The 16,461-nt window shown below is 34.7% G+C and overlaps 1 protein-coding gene across 2 annotated transcripts in view; it reads right to left on the bottom strand.

Annotated features, from left to right (window-relative positions):
* Positions 1-5,530: 5,530 nt before the first annotated feature.
* RGS17 (regulator of G protein signaling 17) overlaps positions 5,531-16,461 on the bottom strand; it is a 91,857-nt gene continuing 80,926 nt past the window's right edge. The window contains exons 4-5 of one of the 2 annotated variants that reach the window (XM_025998023.2): positions 15,718-15,952; positions 5,531-8,380 (exon numbers count right to left, since the gene is read on the bottom strand). In XM_025998023.2, coding sequence (XP_025853808.1) covers positions 8,192-8,380; positions 15,718-15,952 — 424 coding nt within the window. In that variant the 3' untranslated portion in view covers positions 5,531-8,191. The remainder of the gene's footprint in view (positions 8,381-15,717; positions 15,953-16,461) is intronic. The other variant, XM_025998022.2, reaches the window with a different exon arrangement.

The raw sequence follows: 16,461 nt of genomic DNA, 5'->3' as shown, positions 1-16,461 counted from the left end.
ACCGCGCGGAGTTTGGAAGCCGGCGAGAACTGGGCGGGCCCCGCCCCCGCCCAGCGCGCGCGCCAGCTTTAAAGGGCCTCCCGAAAGCTTGGGTGGGAACTTCCCGGCCGGCTTTTAAACCCCGCGGGATTCGCGGAGGCCGGAAGGGGGCGGGGCGGGAAGTGGTGGGAGTGGGTCCGGAGACCGTCGGCATCTTTAGAAGCCGGGTCGGAAACGCCTCTCTGAGTCTCGTCGGGCGGCGTGTGCTGTTCGGGAAGGCGGATGCCGCAGCCTGCCACGCGGTTTCCTGACGTCGAGGATGTAGTTCCCGAGCCCTGAGTGAGGACTCGAGTCCCGCAGGGGAGGGAGGGGAGCTGAGGACACAGCCCCGGAAGTCCTCCAGCGCCAGCCGGGCTTCTGTCTCCGAGTGAGCGGTGGGCTGGGCATCGCCGCGTGTACGTGTGGCTGCGGCTCCTCCTTTTTCTCTGCTCGCGCCTCTTTTCGACGGTGGGTAAGGCTTGTGTTAATGAGGGCGGGACTAGCGGACTCGAAGGCAGCCAGGAGAGTGACTTCCCCAGATCTGCTTTCCTGCCCCCTTAGGTGCCACGCCATTTACTCGCTTTCACACTTCCTTCCTTCCTCAGCGAGTCTGCTGCCCGTCCGTCCATCCTCACTCCTAGTTACCGTTAGCTACCTTGGAAAGGGATGGAGCGGTTCCATGTTGCGGTAAACCACAGCGCAGCAAAGCCTCCGAGTCCCGCCTTCGGTAGCCCAACCTCCTCCATCTCTCTCCAAAAACCTTGAGATAGCGGATTGGTGCCTGGGGTACTGTGGTTTGTTTGTATAATGCTTTGCACCTTTCAAAAGAGCTTTTCAGAGCCACCCGAGGGATGGATATGAAGGAATAAATAAAACCAAGACAGTCCTGGGGATGCAAAGGCTGACTCAGCCCGGGAACTCCCACTACCTAACTGGTTAGCGCTGGGTGTTCTGAATGTTTTCACTGTTGAGAGAGCTGAAATACTGTAAACTCGTGTTTTTTTTTTTTTTTTTTTTTTTTGTTTTTTTTTTAATCAAATGGTATATACGGGAGCCTTTGACAAGGTTAGGTCATCCCTAAGTCGTCTAATCAAAACTATTAAGGTGAAGTAAAATTCTTGTAAAGTGAGCTTGCATTGTCTCTATTCATTCCTTAGGTCTACATACAAATGCAAAGTGGAGGAATGAGATGACTCCAAATTATTTGGAGCAGAAAATAGGTATTGCTACTTAGAAGCTCCAAGTAATTACCTCAATTATTCGTTTCACTTTGTGTATTCAAGCCACATTACTTAATAAAATTGTTTAAGATAGTGGTTGAAACCCATTTTATTTTAATTCTGATCCGAGTATAGAACAGGACTGAGCAGGCCATTTTTTAACTTTATTAGAATCCGTTATTTACCAAATCTAAACTCCACTTTGAATTTTTTTTTTTAAACCATAGAAATGGCGGGAGTCATTTGAACTCAACACGATTAATCTCTCTCAGCTGAGTTCTCATAACAAGTTATTTCAAGAATATACTTTATTATTTATAAAGGTGAAAAAGTGTGAGAAGCGATAACTTTATGGAACACTGTAAAGAATCCAGCCAGAAATTATATTCCATAAGATGCATAAGCAATTTAAGTAATATAAATAAGTGTACTTTTTACTCTGAGTGTTACACCAATGAGGAAACAGTAACTTGCTCTACAGATACAATGGTGAATTCTTTATTAATTCAAAACATTTTAAAAAAGTGTAATGCATGTGCATCTTACAATAATATCCATAGGTTTCCACAATATAGTCAAATGAAAACAACTGTAGTTTGATTTACTTTGAAAACTCAAAAAAAAAAAAAAGAGTTTGAGACTTCTGAATTTCCTTACATTACTGTCATGCTCGAATTTGAGTATTACATATTGAAGATTCTAGCATTTTCAGAAAGTCTATTATTTGTACAGAGGTAAAAAGAACATAGATTCAAGGCGGGGAAATAAAAACCCAAAACAACTTAAATTGGAGGAAATATAATCTAGATTATCTATTCAATTTATAAGTACCTACAGTATTCTGACAGTGCCAAATAACCAAGCATGGGTCTCAAGTTGCATTCATGCATTCAAAACTCCTTTATGGTCCACTAATATTAGCAGACTACAAAATATGGATATACAGATTAAGTACAATGAACATGGTAGTAAAAAATTGCACACATTCGATATGATAAATTTTACAAAACTAAACACATTGAAATTATTTTTTATATTTAGCAAACACCCTAAAATCATATACAAGAAGTTGTATATATGACAAATAGGTTAGAGCAAGGGGGAAAAAATCAAGTCTTTTACACTATTTCAATATTCAGTGTTCATTGTTCTGTTGAGGACAATATGGAAAAGCACTCAGCAAAAAATAATAGATTTAAATTACCTCTTCTGACAATTAAAATAAAATCTTTACTGTCCAAGGGATGTAGAGGATAAAGTAAAGATAGTTCAAGGCAAAAAATTCACTTTCACCTCCATTAAGTGAATATTTAAGCTATAGTTTTGGAGTTTTATTTTCCCATTTCAATTTCTAGTTTATTGTATTTTCTTCATGGTATATGTTAGCAGTCATTTAATGGAACCTAATAGCAGTGCTGAGGATTCTGCTTAGAATTTTTTTAGCTCAGTGTTAATGTCCAGTGTCTTTACCTCTAATTTGATCTCTTAATAATGTATTGCTTTACAGTGGTGAAACCTAATAAACACTACCTCAACCAGATGGTCAAGGTCAATATTAACAAGTGGTAAGTCATGATGATGGTATGTACCTTTGATATAAATAGCACTTTACTTCTGTGGTCTTCCAGAAACTGGTAACACCTGTCTAATCATGGGAAAAACATCAAATTCCATTTAAGGGACATTTTACAAAGTACTAGACCAGTATTCTTCAATACTGTCAGGGTCATCAAAAGCAAAAAAAAAATTTGAGAAACTGTTGCAGCTAAGAGGAACTTAAGACAGGATGACTAAATGTTGTATGTATCTTGAATGAAATCCTTGAACAGAAAAATGACATTAAAAGCTGAGGAAATCTGAATAAAGTGTGGACTTAATGCATCAATATTGGTTCATTAGTTGTGACAAGTGTCACAATGGGTGTGCAGTATATGGAACCTCTCTGTATTATCTTTGCAACTTTTCTGTGAATCTAAAACTATTCTAAAATAAAAGGTTTAATGAAAAATTTTATGAACACACAACCACTTTTTTTCTTTTAATTTCATATTTTCATGGTAAAATTGTTTTAAAAATCATACCAGAATGCTTTCTATTCCATGCCAATATCAACATTTTCTAATAGTCTCTCATAACTTAGTTTTAGCTTTACTTCCACATATTTATTTGCCAAATTACTTGATGTTTATATTCTTCCTATCCTTGGGAATGTTTTTTATTTCCTTTGGAAATAAAATTTTCAAATGATTTATTTTTTATTTATCTTACTTATTTAAGCATTTATTTTAAGCCTACAATATTATATACACATTTGCATACACACATCTATATATTTATATCCGTGTATGTGTGTCATTGAAAAAAACCTACTTCTTGGTTGTAGGTCCAGTGTGATGTTCATGAACTGCAGACTGAATTTGAATCATATTAATGAACAAAGCAGTAACAGATTCATATGGTCCTCCATCTTGAAATAAGCATGGTTGTATTTGTTTGAATAATTAAATCATATTTTTAAAGTATACTTCCAAAAGAAGAGAAAAGTGCATTAAAGTGGCATTTAATTCATACATTTTTGAAGTGAGAATAATTATTGAACTGGAGAATTTTGATAATAATAAATATATGTCACACTTTATGCTTTCCATGTTGACCTCTTTTAATTCTCATGGCCACCTTGTAAATGGAGTATCCCTACTTGAAGATGAGGAAACAAGCTCAGAGAGGTTCAATATAATGTTTGCCCAAAGTCACATGAGACAGAAAGGTAACCTGATTTCAAATTTATAAGTAAAGCCTGGTATTTGGGAACAACAATCTCAGTCTGCGCACTATCATGTGTTTCAAAGATACTATAAGAACGTTACAGGGAAGATCAGCAGCCAAGTTTTTGGTATCAGTTTTATTGATAAATATTTGCAGTAGTAACAAGTGAGGAATAACTAAAACTTTTACACATTTAGTACTGTTTTCTCAGGAGAACAAGCATTTTATATTGGTCAGAAATTTAAAAAGAACTGACAAGAGCATGCAAATATAAATGTTTGCATAATATATTTTGAAAATTAGGGTCATATGCTGTTAATATAATTACACAGGAAAGAGAATTTTCTGGAACTATCCTTACCACCTTTTGAAATAATTTGCCATTGTATCCAAAGTTTTTAAAATTCATGTTTGATAGGGTTCTATCTATAGTCATTTTAGGCCTAAGAAATTTTAGGTGGCTATTGAAAGAGTTCTTATTTTCCTGTTTTCTGATTGTATTTAACATTTCTTCCATCTTTATTTATTCCTCAAAGCATCTGATAGATTGTATTTTTTGCAAATGTAACTTGTAACAAATTACAATATGACATTTTTTTTCAATATGTTAAAAGTGTATAGAAAAAAATGGATACGTTCAAAACTAAGAATCAGGTATTATTTTAAGTCAGCTTAATGGGGTGAAATTGTATTTTTGCCCCTAATATATAAACATTATTTACCTATTTCTATAGTCCTTTTGCAAAACTGAACTATTAGGTAAATATATGATATGCATTTCATTCTGTAAGTAAGAACTTAGGCAGCATTAAAGGACACTAGTAAACACCCCATGCACCATGACCAAATATCAGAGCTGGTCATCCTATGTACATATTTTAAGGTCTTAAAAAAAAAAAAAAAAAAGACCACATTACGGTCTTGATTTTTACACTCCATAACGTTGATATCAAAATTGTGTTTTGCTATTGTTGTTCATATGCCAGTGCACCCATTGTGCTTAGAGCTGCCCTATAACACTGTTGGAACATCAATATTACCATTGAGTAACATAATAACAATTATTTAGTGTAAAGAAGAAGAAGTGTCATCCATCCATTATTAGTGTAATCTATGTACAAGATCCATCTCTGAAGAAATCTGGCTCTCCAATTTGTTATATATATTTATATATAATCTATACCTTCTACTTCTCTTTCAATGATAGACACTCTGAATTTAGGCACTATAGAAAGAGCATTAATCTTTCTGTGTGCATTAGCTGATTCTAACAGTACACAAAGATATCCTGACAATCTAAAACACAAAATGTACCCTTCTAAAGTGCTAATTTGTCCCCAGGGAGGAATATATTCACTAGGAAAAATCAAATTCTACCATAACAAATATTGTGCTCTTGGAATGGTAGCATAGACACCAGTTGAGGGCATTTTGTGTGTTTATTACAGCTCTGTAATTAAAACAGAAAGAGTTATACTATACTTTAAAAATTGGTAGAGTTGCAAATATACAGACATACTCTTAGATAGAAACTTTAAACAATTTAATTTTGACATTAAATGAGAAACCTCCCCCCCCCCAAATAGGAATTTAGCGCAGAAATGCTTCCATAACACAGTTACCAACATCCGATGTGTAAATCTGCTCTAGAATCATTCTCAGCCCAACTTCCAAACCAGGTTTCAAAAGGATATACTAACTTCAAAGTCTGTATTCTACAAATGCCCAGGTTAGAGATTAGGACTCTTTATAAGGGCCCTTATCTTTACATTTGGTAAAATATTAAAGGTATTGTCAAACAGACAATTCATCTAATAGTCCAAAGTATCTTATAAAGATAACTTATGGCTAGCAGGTCACCATCATTTATAGTAACAACAAGAATATAAAGTCGACATTTAAAAAGATTGATGCATGCAGTGTATCATAGTATATTACATATTTTCTATTCATGTGCACCAATTTATTGTGCCTCAAACATAGCAACAAGTATAATATTACAACATATATGTGTATACATCATAGAAGCATGATAAACTCAATTCTAATCAAGAAGAAATTAAATAATTTAGGAACAATAGAATTTCACAATAGAAGTGATGACTTTTAGGTTTTTCTTCACTCTTTTGGAAAAAAATAGGACTTTTGTAAACATCTTCATAGCTATCTTTTTTTCAACATATTACTGAAAACTACTCAAATAGTAAATATCTAATTGACATGGATAAAGTATGTCTTAACACACTAACACTTTCAGACAAAAACAGGCATTTGTTAAAAGAAATTATTATAAATATTTTCTATCTTGTATTCTAATACATTTTCATAAATAATGTATTTAAAAGTGCTGAATATGGTAGGATAGTCAGCAACGCCAGTGTAAACAGAACATTTTGTTTTCTACTCTGCAAACTTTTTTTAATCCCATTTTGTCAAACACTGCAACAGTTAAAATATTTGCATAGGGAATAGATAATAGCCCTTTTAACCATATCTCCTGAATTCTATATAAATTAGAAAATCAAATTCACTTAAAAAAACAATTCTTGAAATGTCTTAAGTTTTATGGAAAAAGAAACTTACGATGCCAACCTTTCAAGTAAAATAAATTTTAAAAAGAAAACCCCAAACTTGTTTCTTTTAAAAATGTATAATAAATTAAAAAATGAGAGGTAGTTAAAAAATGACAAAAACCTATAATTTTAATATCATCCTTAATATAAGGCCAGTATTCTCAGTGGATATAAATATTTTTAAAACTTTCACTTTAGGTGACTCAATACTATATTTATTAAGTTAAAAAAATAGCCTCCAGGGGATATTAATATTCAAATGTAACACCTTGATATAAATATGACACTGACTTTTGTGTGTGCATGATAGGATACTGTTTTCTTGAGTGTCAAAAGTACATGCCAATGTCAGGCAAGTATTCTGTCTTAAAGATTTACCAGTACTTATAAAAAATAATATGGCAGCTAAAGATTTGAGCACTGTACTGCCTTTCAGTTATGGATGAGTATTAATAGTTTGGTTTTAACATTTTTAAAATAAGTCATTCTGAAGATACTATGAAAACAGTTAAGGTCTGAAGTAGAGGATTATCTTCTTCATAACCCTTACAAAACTTCACTTGGTTAAAAACTTAGCTTTTCATTAGATTTTGCTTTCAAGGAAAATATGCCACAGGACAGATGCTATTCATCAAAATGTTTTATATGCTACATGTAGGCATTCCTTTATTAAATCCTATTTTTTTTTAATATCCCAAAACTAAGTTATCGAGCTTAGTAATTTTTTTCTTGCTAAAGTACATACTTTACACAACCGTTTTAGAACTGGAGAGCCAGTCTTTAATAAGTTAATTACAGTATTGGACATCTGATATATACATAGATTTTCTTCTATTACAATTAAAAACAATTATCACTCTTTGATTTGTCATTGAGATAGAATATCTTCAAATTGTTTTGTGCTTTTTTTCTCTTTTCTTCTTCTTATTTGTTGTTTGTTTACATAGCAAACTATTCTGTAAAGAAAATGCCACAGTTTTGGCAGTGAACAACCAGAGGAAATTCCCCCATTAGGATTTCCCAACAAACAGAGATAAATAGCTCTTTTTCCATGTACAGAAATATTGGCTTCAAAACGAGTGTACTGAACACAGTATATAGCATGTTGAATACCATTGTTACAACTTAAAAATTGGCTTTTTCTGTCTTAGATTATATTTAAAAATGCAAACCACAGCCAATTTTTTTGGCAATTATTTCTATAAGACCATATTGCACAAAAGTCCTTAAATACAGATACAAGTTATGCCATTGGATTAAATATTACAACAGCTACGTGGCAAATGAAGCAGTTTTACTTTGCACATGCAGTCTCTGGGGATACACGAGGAGACTGTTCATAGGACTACAAATACAGTTTGCTTGCAAGTAGAATGAGTGTTGAATAAAACAAACTTAATTTGGCAATTCGTTGTTTTTATGTGGTATTTTCTCCAAACTTAACCAGGATCACCTTGATAAAAATGGAGACAAAGACCATATGGTTGTATTTTCACAGTAGCCTGAGGAATGCTAAACTGGAGTTCTCCAGGAACTCAGTTTCTGGTGTTATTTAACTACTTGTATTTCCCATCCCAGCCCTCCAAAATGATTTTTTTTTTTTTTTAGTGAAAATTAAGATTCAGAAGTAGAGCTGGCAGTACTTTCAACAAAGGACTTATAAATTTGAGAGTTCAAAAACCTTGGGAAAGAATCTCTGTGCATTAAGGTATATATCTGAAGTTGGGCATCTTCATACATGTGAGGATTAGGATCCAACAGATTTCTATTGATCACCTCTCTAACTCGAGAATCGAGACTCACCTAAAAAGAAATAAGAGCAGATACATTAAATAACATTTTTTCCCCAAAAGATCTCAATTAAGTAAATACTGGTTTGTGACATTTCAAAGAAACTTCAAAGAGTTAAATTCAACTGCCTAAAATCTTGAGGTTACCTTTTCTTTTTCTTTTTTTTTTTTTGAGGTTACCTTTTCCAAGGTTACATAACCTTGCATACTTTTCTTCTTCAAAAGTTAAATTAAAAGAACAAAAAACAACTGGTCTTTAAAACCAAAAATTCAGTTCACAGATATCCTGGCTCATTTGGATTTTTCTTGTCTATGCATTCAACTCAGGGGGTTTTGATCCATTTCTGTTCATTGAGGCACCAGAAAATCCCTAGCCAGAATACAAATTTTTATCCTTTTATGTGACTGCTGAGGTGACTCTCTTGATGGGATAAGGTAAAAATCTAGCAGAGAGTAGTTCTTTGGCAAAAATTAGCATGATACTGAGTGCTGATTCCTGATGGTTTTATATCCCAGCAAATCCTACAGCGTCAAAGTAAGAAACCAGGAATGTAAAATGGTACAGAAGAGCAAAACCACAGCAGGCATTCTCCATGTCTTCTGTGTATTAAAGAGTAAGTAGAACAGTTGCTTGAAGTGGAGTCTTTGAAAGGAGAAATGTAAGCAGGAATTCAGAATACCCATACAAGTAATCAGTACAGTATTATTTAAAAAGCGTAAATAAGTAAAATTCTGCAAATGATAGCTTTTTGTTTTGTTTTCCCTCACTAAATGCTGATCCTGTTGGAGCTGGTAGGACTTCTGGAAAGGGAACTGGGGAAAAATAAGTAGTAATAAGGGAATGCTTGGGCAACAGAAGTAAGCTCTGCTCTGAAGCGACATGCTAGCAAATCCTAAGAGGCCAGCCATCCCCAACTTGTCCTGATCGGTCTCATTCCTCACTGTTGAACATAGAGCATTGTGATCCATATTATCTGTCTCATGAGGTACCCAAGACTATACAAACCTTTCATATTTATAGGTAAACGTTTTGTCATAAGCATTTCACAAAAGCCTTTTTTGGTTCCGGCTTCTTTTCCCACCTGCTGTTTGGATTAAGCCTGGGGTCTAAGTCCTAATGACTGAAGTGGCTCATATTCCATCTGATGTTGCTAGATTCTTGAGCTCTGTGATCCCTATTCCATTGGTTTGATTGCCACACCCCAGAGATGGTTGCTATGGGAGGGAGATAGTGATCCACACTAAATTTCTGTGGCTTAGCTAGACCAACATTACAGAAAAAAAAGTCTCTTGGCTGAACTACATATTGTCTTAAAGGAATTCTTTAAGTTCCAGAAATGGATCATTTAGGTTTTATTCTGTGTTACTGCCATTTGAGGTCATCATCAAGTACAAAATAATTTAAAAAATACAGAATTTTTTTCTAAGCTTTTTATTTAAAAATATTGTTTATCTCTCTCTACTCAATAGGAATATTTTGACACTGGAGTTTAAGCCAATTTTATACTGACAAGTGGTGTTATGGTTAAGATGAAATCTTACCAAATACATTAAACTGTTTTTGTAGATGTTTTTGCTCTTACTTTCAAACTTGAAAATTTTTTGTTTCAATGGAGGAGGAAATGTTACATTAGCAATAAAGAAAGGAAATCATTTATTTCTTAAATAACAGCATAATTAAATATAGTATAATTGTTTGTAGCTAGAACCATATTAGTTATCTGGAGACAGAAATAAAATACCTTGAATTATTAAATGTCTTGAGTCCTCATTGTATAATTTTACTTTTTGCAAATTAAAAACAGGTGGAAGATCATAGAGAAAGTAATACCATCCAACATTTAGTAACCTGTAACAAAAACTCATTTGTGATTTCTATTTAAAACATAAAATATTTACCTTAATATCTGCTTGTTTGGAAAGGCTGTCAGTCAAAAGAAGTGTAGAGAGGTCAAATAACAAGGATAAACCCCACAGGTATAATAATCTATAGTTTCATCTGGTGGCATCTTTGTGCTTCAGATTGTGGAACATCTATAATACAAATTAGTGGGGGTGGATCCCAGCATAGGCCTGAGCCATAGTCATCATTGGAATCAAGCACAACCAGATGGCTCATAATCCCATCTAATCTGAGGTCCAAGGTTTAAGGGACAAAGAAGTTTCCCATAAATAACTCATCCTAAGGGAAGAGAAAGTTGAGAAGCACAAGACAAGATCTACCATTGGGCAATGGGAATACTGGTAGTACACAGTCCTCATAAACACATCTAGCTAGGTAGGGGAAGGGAGGATACAATGCAGCAGTCACAGCATTTAAAAAAAAAAAAAAAAGAAGAAGTACTCCTGTGGGATGGGGCATCAGATAGCTCTTACGGATTGGGCAGCATTCACCCAGCAGTTGTAGCAGTGCTGGAAACAGAGGCTGTGTTGGAGAGGTGGCAAGTGAAGTTTAAGTGTTTCATATGACTTTGTGATAGACCTCAGGGACTTGGAAGCATTCAGTCACACAGGGAGCAGGAGACCGGGGAAGAAGAAAAGCAAGTGACTTGCAAACATACAAATATCCACCAGCAACTTCACAAACTAATTGGGAGGAAAATGCCATGATTGCTGAAGGTTCAACAAAGGTGGAGGTGGTGTGGAGGGGATGAAGACGGAATTCTTGCTAGTGTGGCTTGGGAAAACCTGGCTCAAACTGAGTGATACACCTGCTTCATCTTGTTACATTTCCTACCCAGTAGAGGAAAACATTGAAATAGGTGAACATTGCCAGAGGTTGCGCACTACGTTTGACCCTGCATTTCTGTTCTATCCATCAAGATGCAATGGAACTCTTGACTTTGTGGATATTTGGGGCAGAATTTTACTGAAAATGATGAATTTTCAATGGAAGTCTTTTTCCCTTGTGGAAACCCTCCTAAAATTAATCAGATTAATTCCTTAAACAATTCTTTAGATATCATGATTATGTTTTTTCCTCCATTTTTCCATTTTATTTTTAATTTTATCGAAGTTGCTTTATTTAGGATTCTTTTTGAAGTAAAATTCTGATTTATTTCCCTTTATAAGTTCATATTAAATTTTACCAATGACAGCTTCTGCACTGGAGATGTTCTTTTTAACTAAATTTGGTTTTCTCACGATGTTTTATAAAGAATATCTGATTCTCCCATCAGTTTTAACAAATTTATACCATGTGTATAAATTTGTGTATAAATATGACTTTTAGTCATATTACTTTGTGTTGATTATTATCTACTGAAAATAGTTATAAATTGCAAATAAGACTATTGGAATTTATATCTTGGAACAAAGATCACTGGTAGGATAAAGTGCAGTAAACATGTTCCTGGTAGGGCTCAAATGTTTCTCTTGCCTGCCTGAGAGACAGTTCAGGCATATAGTTATGATTCCTATTTCTTTTTGTCTCAAGCTCTAAGAATGGGTTTATAGAAATCTACAGAAGTGTCTTGAGGAAATTACAAGGCAATGGGCTTACCAGTCAACATATTACAGTTGTAAGGGCATCGCATTTGGAATCAGAAGACCTTGGGCTGTGTTCTCTTTCAGATATAGTTCTGTTGTCCTAAAGCAGTTGTTTCACCTCTGAGAATCCATTCATTTCCTTTGCTATAAAATGGTGCCCTCTGTCTTAGTGGCTAAAGGATTCTTGTGAGACTTATATTGTAATAATATATGTGAAACCATTTTGTCAATAACAAAGTTTAAGCCCAAAAGTGCTATTAATGATAATAATTAACCTTAAGTTTCATGACACCTTTTTGATCAAGCACACTGTCTTCAAAACTTTCTATCAACTTGAATTTTACCTTCTCAGAGTGACCCTACCTAACGACCCCTATTGTAAACACCCTTGACCTCCACCCCCTTCATGTTCATCACAATTTTTAGTTACTTGCTTATGACATGATTTCTGTCTTCCCAAAATGTAAGCTCTGTAAAAGATTGGCCAATGTTTTTCTTGTTCATCAACATATTCCCAGCATCTAAGCCAATATCTGGCTCATAGGAAACAGTCAAATATTTTTTGAATGATCATATGCATGCATAAAGAAATGAATCCAGGAGAATACAGTCAAATGGGTCCTGTTTAGAAAAACTAATTTAAATCATTGAAAGTGCTAAATTCACATAATTTTGCTTGGAGAGGCACATACTTGCACACACAGAATCTGCATGTCTATCACATACACATTATTTTTAGATAATTTTGGAATTTAGATAGGTTTACTGTTTTTTTTCCTCCCAGATAGCAATTTGAAAATTCAGAATGAAATCAGAAGAAGCAAACGACTCCTACTACTAATCAAATCACCATGGGAAAGAGCCTGAAAGTCAGAGACTTAATGAGTTTTTGAACTTTTTCTATGCCATTCTACAAAATGAGGCTGAGGCTAGAGAGCACTAAAGTGAGTTGCTTAGTGTCATAAAGATGGTAAGTAGTAGTAGGCTGGATTAGGACAATGCCAGCAATGAACAATGATAAGGAAGGACAATGATAAGGACAATGCCATCACTAAAGAGATTTGCAGGAAACTGAACACAGTTTTCTTCACTTATGTCTTACATTTGTTGCAAGATTCATAATTATTTATTCATTCAATAGATCAATCCTGTTTATAGTAGGTAATGGCTTTTAATAGTTTTTTTTTGAGACTTTATTTTTAAAATAATCTTTACAACCCAACATGGGGCACAAACTTAGTTCAAGCATTGCATGCTCTACCAACTGAGCCAGTAACCCCAAATGGACTTTTTATTAATAAAAAGTTGTTTATTTTGCTGGGTTTATCCTTTCAATATTTACCAAATATAAGCTGCCATCAGTATCTGCTATTTGCAACAAGATTACTATTAATCTTAAATTCCTCTTTACTACCCCCATTTTCTCTTTGAGAACATCACATATAAAATTTACTTTTGAAAAATGCTATTCTTTGTTTCTAGTTGTTTTTTTAATTCCAAATTTGGCCCCTTCCCTCTTGAAATGTACGCTATACCAAGAAATGGAAGTTATATTGTCTCCTGATTACAAACATCTATTTTATAACGTAATGCTCAGATTATTAAAAATGCCTAAAACATGCTCTTCAAATAATGAAATGTAATTTCAAGCACACTTGCTTCATGAAGAAAATAAGTTCTCTCTATATAAATAATTTCAAGAATGTAGACTTTCTCTATGTTTAGCCAAGAGGAACATGATAACTCAGTCAAATTAAGATAAAACAAGAGTCTAGGGAAGAAAGATGAGGTTCTAGTTAAGAATGGAATCCATTAAAAAAAAAAAAAGGATGGAATCCGTGACAATTTTGTCATTTTTATAAATGATTCAAATATTCATGTTTAAAAATATTCTGAATAAGTAGGAAAAATAGAGTTTCAGAGGTAGAAAGGCCAGATTGTCTGGCCCCCAAATGGAAAATGGGTCCCAACTCCAATTAGTTAGTAGAGGCTGCTTTGAATATTGTGTTGAAAGAAATTCTCAGGTTAATTCTGGGAATAGCAGTGAGAACCATGACTGATTAGCCATGTCACTTGGTGGAGAGAATGCACTAAGTAGCACAGGAGCCTTACCACTATCATTCTGGATTGGTTTACTATTCTTTGTTTCCCTTTTTATCTTTATTTTTGTAAACAAATTGACTAACAAATTAGAGAAGTGAACTAATTTATCCTGGGCCACACAATCAGGTTGAAGCAGAGCCAGAACTAGTATCCCATGCACTTGAATGATTGGTTCAGTGTTCTTAGTATTACATAGGCAGGGCTGTCTTCATGTGACATGTATTTTCTCCAGTGTCGGAATATAAAATTTGAAGGGTGACTACTGAAATTTATATGCTAATAAAATCCAGGTAGAATTGGTTAGATGCTCAGGTTCCAGATAGTCTACAAACCTGAAGAATGTATTTCTGATGTTAGAACCACAAAGTGGCGTCAGTAATAAATGCATTGAGGCTATGAATACTTTTTCTATATTAATGAGGGGAATAAAAAATAAAACAATCTTTGTGTATCCAATTCCAGGTGTTTCATTTTGTAGAGACAGTACTACTGGAGTAGTCTGGAATGCCAATAGTAATTATTACTTAACAAATTTTTTAAAGCTTAATTAGATATACCTCATTAGAAGTGAAATAGTTTATATAGCCTTCCAAACATAGAGATTGCTAAAGTAGACATGGATTCATTTTATAGATTGCAAAGTGAGAAGTATAAGGCAGTTATTGGGGCCACATCCCTGGTTGGATGAGGCACCAGTGAGCACAGCCTATTTCTAGAGAACTATAAATGTCTGCACACACAGAAGAGGAGTGTGGAGCAGAAGGTAGCAGGTCAGGATGTTAAATGCGCAGAAACAGAAAAGATAAAAAGAGGGTGGTATGGAGAACGGAAGGATTCAGGAACCTCTAAATTCCAATGCTTTAAAGCATGTCTGGAACTCTGTCATTCAGCACTCCAGAGGCCTGGCTATACAACTAATTCCTCCCTCATCAATTGCTTTTAACTCTGGCAGCTGGAGCATTTCTCAGGATCAAAAAAATTTTTTAAAATTAATGGAAAAGTGTTAATTTGGTTGCTTGAAATGTTCCTTATTTATTAGGTACATTTCGGCAATGGCAAAAATAGAGCACACTTTGAATAACAGGATAATTGGAATGAATGAATGAATAAATAAATTAATAAATAAAATTTTTATTATCCATCTTTCCCCTAAAATAGTAATGGCTCATAAAGGCCCATTCTTCAGTTCTATAAAAAATATCATAAGCATCAACAAACATGGGAAGCATCTTTTTTTTTTTTTTTTAAAGCTCCTGTTACAGAGGTATTCAAACTAGTAATACACATGGAAAGCTTGTTAAAAGTCCAGATTCCTGGGCTCTATTTCCAAAAATTCAGATTCGGAAGTCCTAGGTAGGCCTCAAGGATGTGCTTGTTAAACAAACACTCCAGGTGATTCTCACACAGGAGATCTGGGACCACACTTTGAGAAACACTGCCCCACGGTAAATTTGTCTTGTCCACTTTAGGGTGAGTCACTGTATTCAGCAAATTATACTTAACAGGCTTTGTAATGTTCTGAAAAGCAAATAGCCTACCACACAATTAAGCAAGAGATAAATGATCAAAGCATAGTGCAGAAACCTAGCCTTCAAACCTATGTTCAGGTAGATTCTCGAAGTAAAATCTCACTTATCTATTTAGGCAAGGCTTCTAGCCTCTCCACAGAGCCCCATGCATTACCCAATGTAGACAGAAGTCCCTTTGGATTCACCCTTGGTCTTAGGAAGCCCACATTAATATTTTCCAGATTTTTACCTCTTTTGGTGATAGTATAGAAATGTAATCTTCATAGATCATTCTGGCCTTTTCTTCAATGACTTTTTTGTTCTGCTCTTTCTTTAAGTCTTCACAAGCAAGCCAGAAAAGTAGGTTCTCTTCACTGTATTCTGTTCGGAGAAACTCTCTAAAAAGGTTTCTTCCTGCTGGGGCCTTCATCATCTTGTCAAAATTTTGAGACCAGGACAAGACTTCATCTGAAGTAGGATTTTGACTGCAAAGACAGAATTGGGCCATAATCAAAGGCAACTTGGACCTAAAAATTCTTAGTCCAGGTAGGGGAGAAAAGATAGAAACAGCTATTTACTTGCTGCCATCTAGTGGCCACTGCCCATTACTTTGGCCAGATCTGGCAAGTGTCAGGACGAGGCTTAGTTATTTCTGGGTAATAAGAAAAATTCATTTTGGCCCAAATGTGTGTTACAGAGCAAAGCATTCAAATAGCAAGGGGCTATGTACACTATGCACATGGTTATCTTAAATTTGTAACGAAGCCTGGAAATGTTCAGACCTTAATATATTGCAAATTGACAAAGACAGCCTATGCATTAATTTGAAAGGCAAACTGAATTTTTTTGTTTGCATCTGATGTAGATTTATTTATTTATTTCTATTTTTTGATGTAGATTTTACTGTTAAAGCTATAAGGTACACATTCTCTTCTCTGATAGCTACTTTTTCATTTGTCACTAGATCTGAAATAATACATTGTGTGTACTTGCT

This window comes from Vulpes vulpes, chromosome 1 (genome assembly GCF_048418805.1).
Source record: "Vulpes vulpes isolate BD-2025 chromosome 1, VulVul3, whole genome shotgun sequence".
NCBI lineage: Eukaryota > Metazoa > Chordata > Mammalia > Carnivora > Canidae > Vulpes > Vulpes vulpes.
This window is presented reverse-complemented; position numbering and strand designations above follow the sequence as displayed.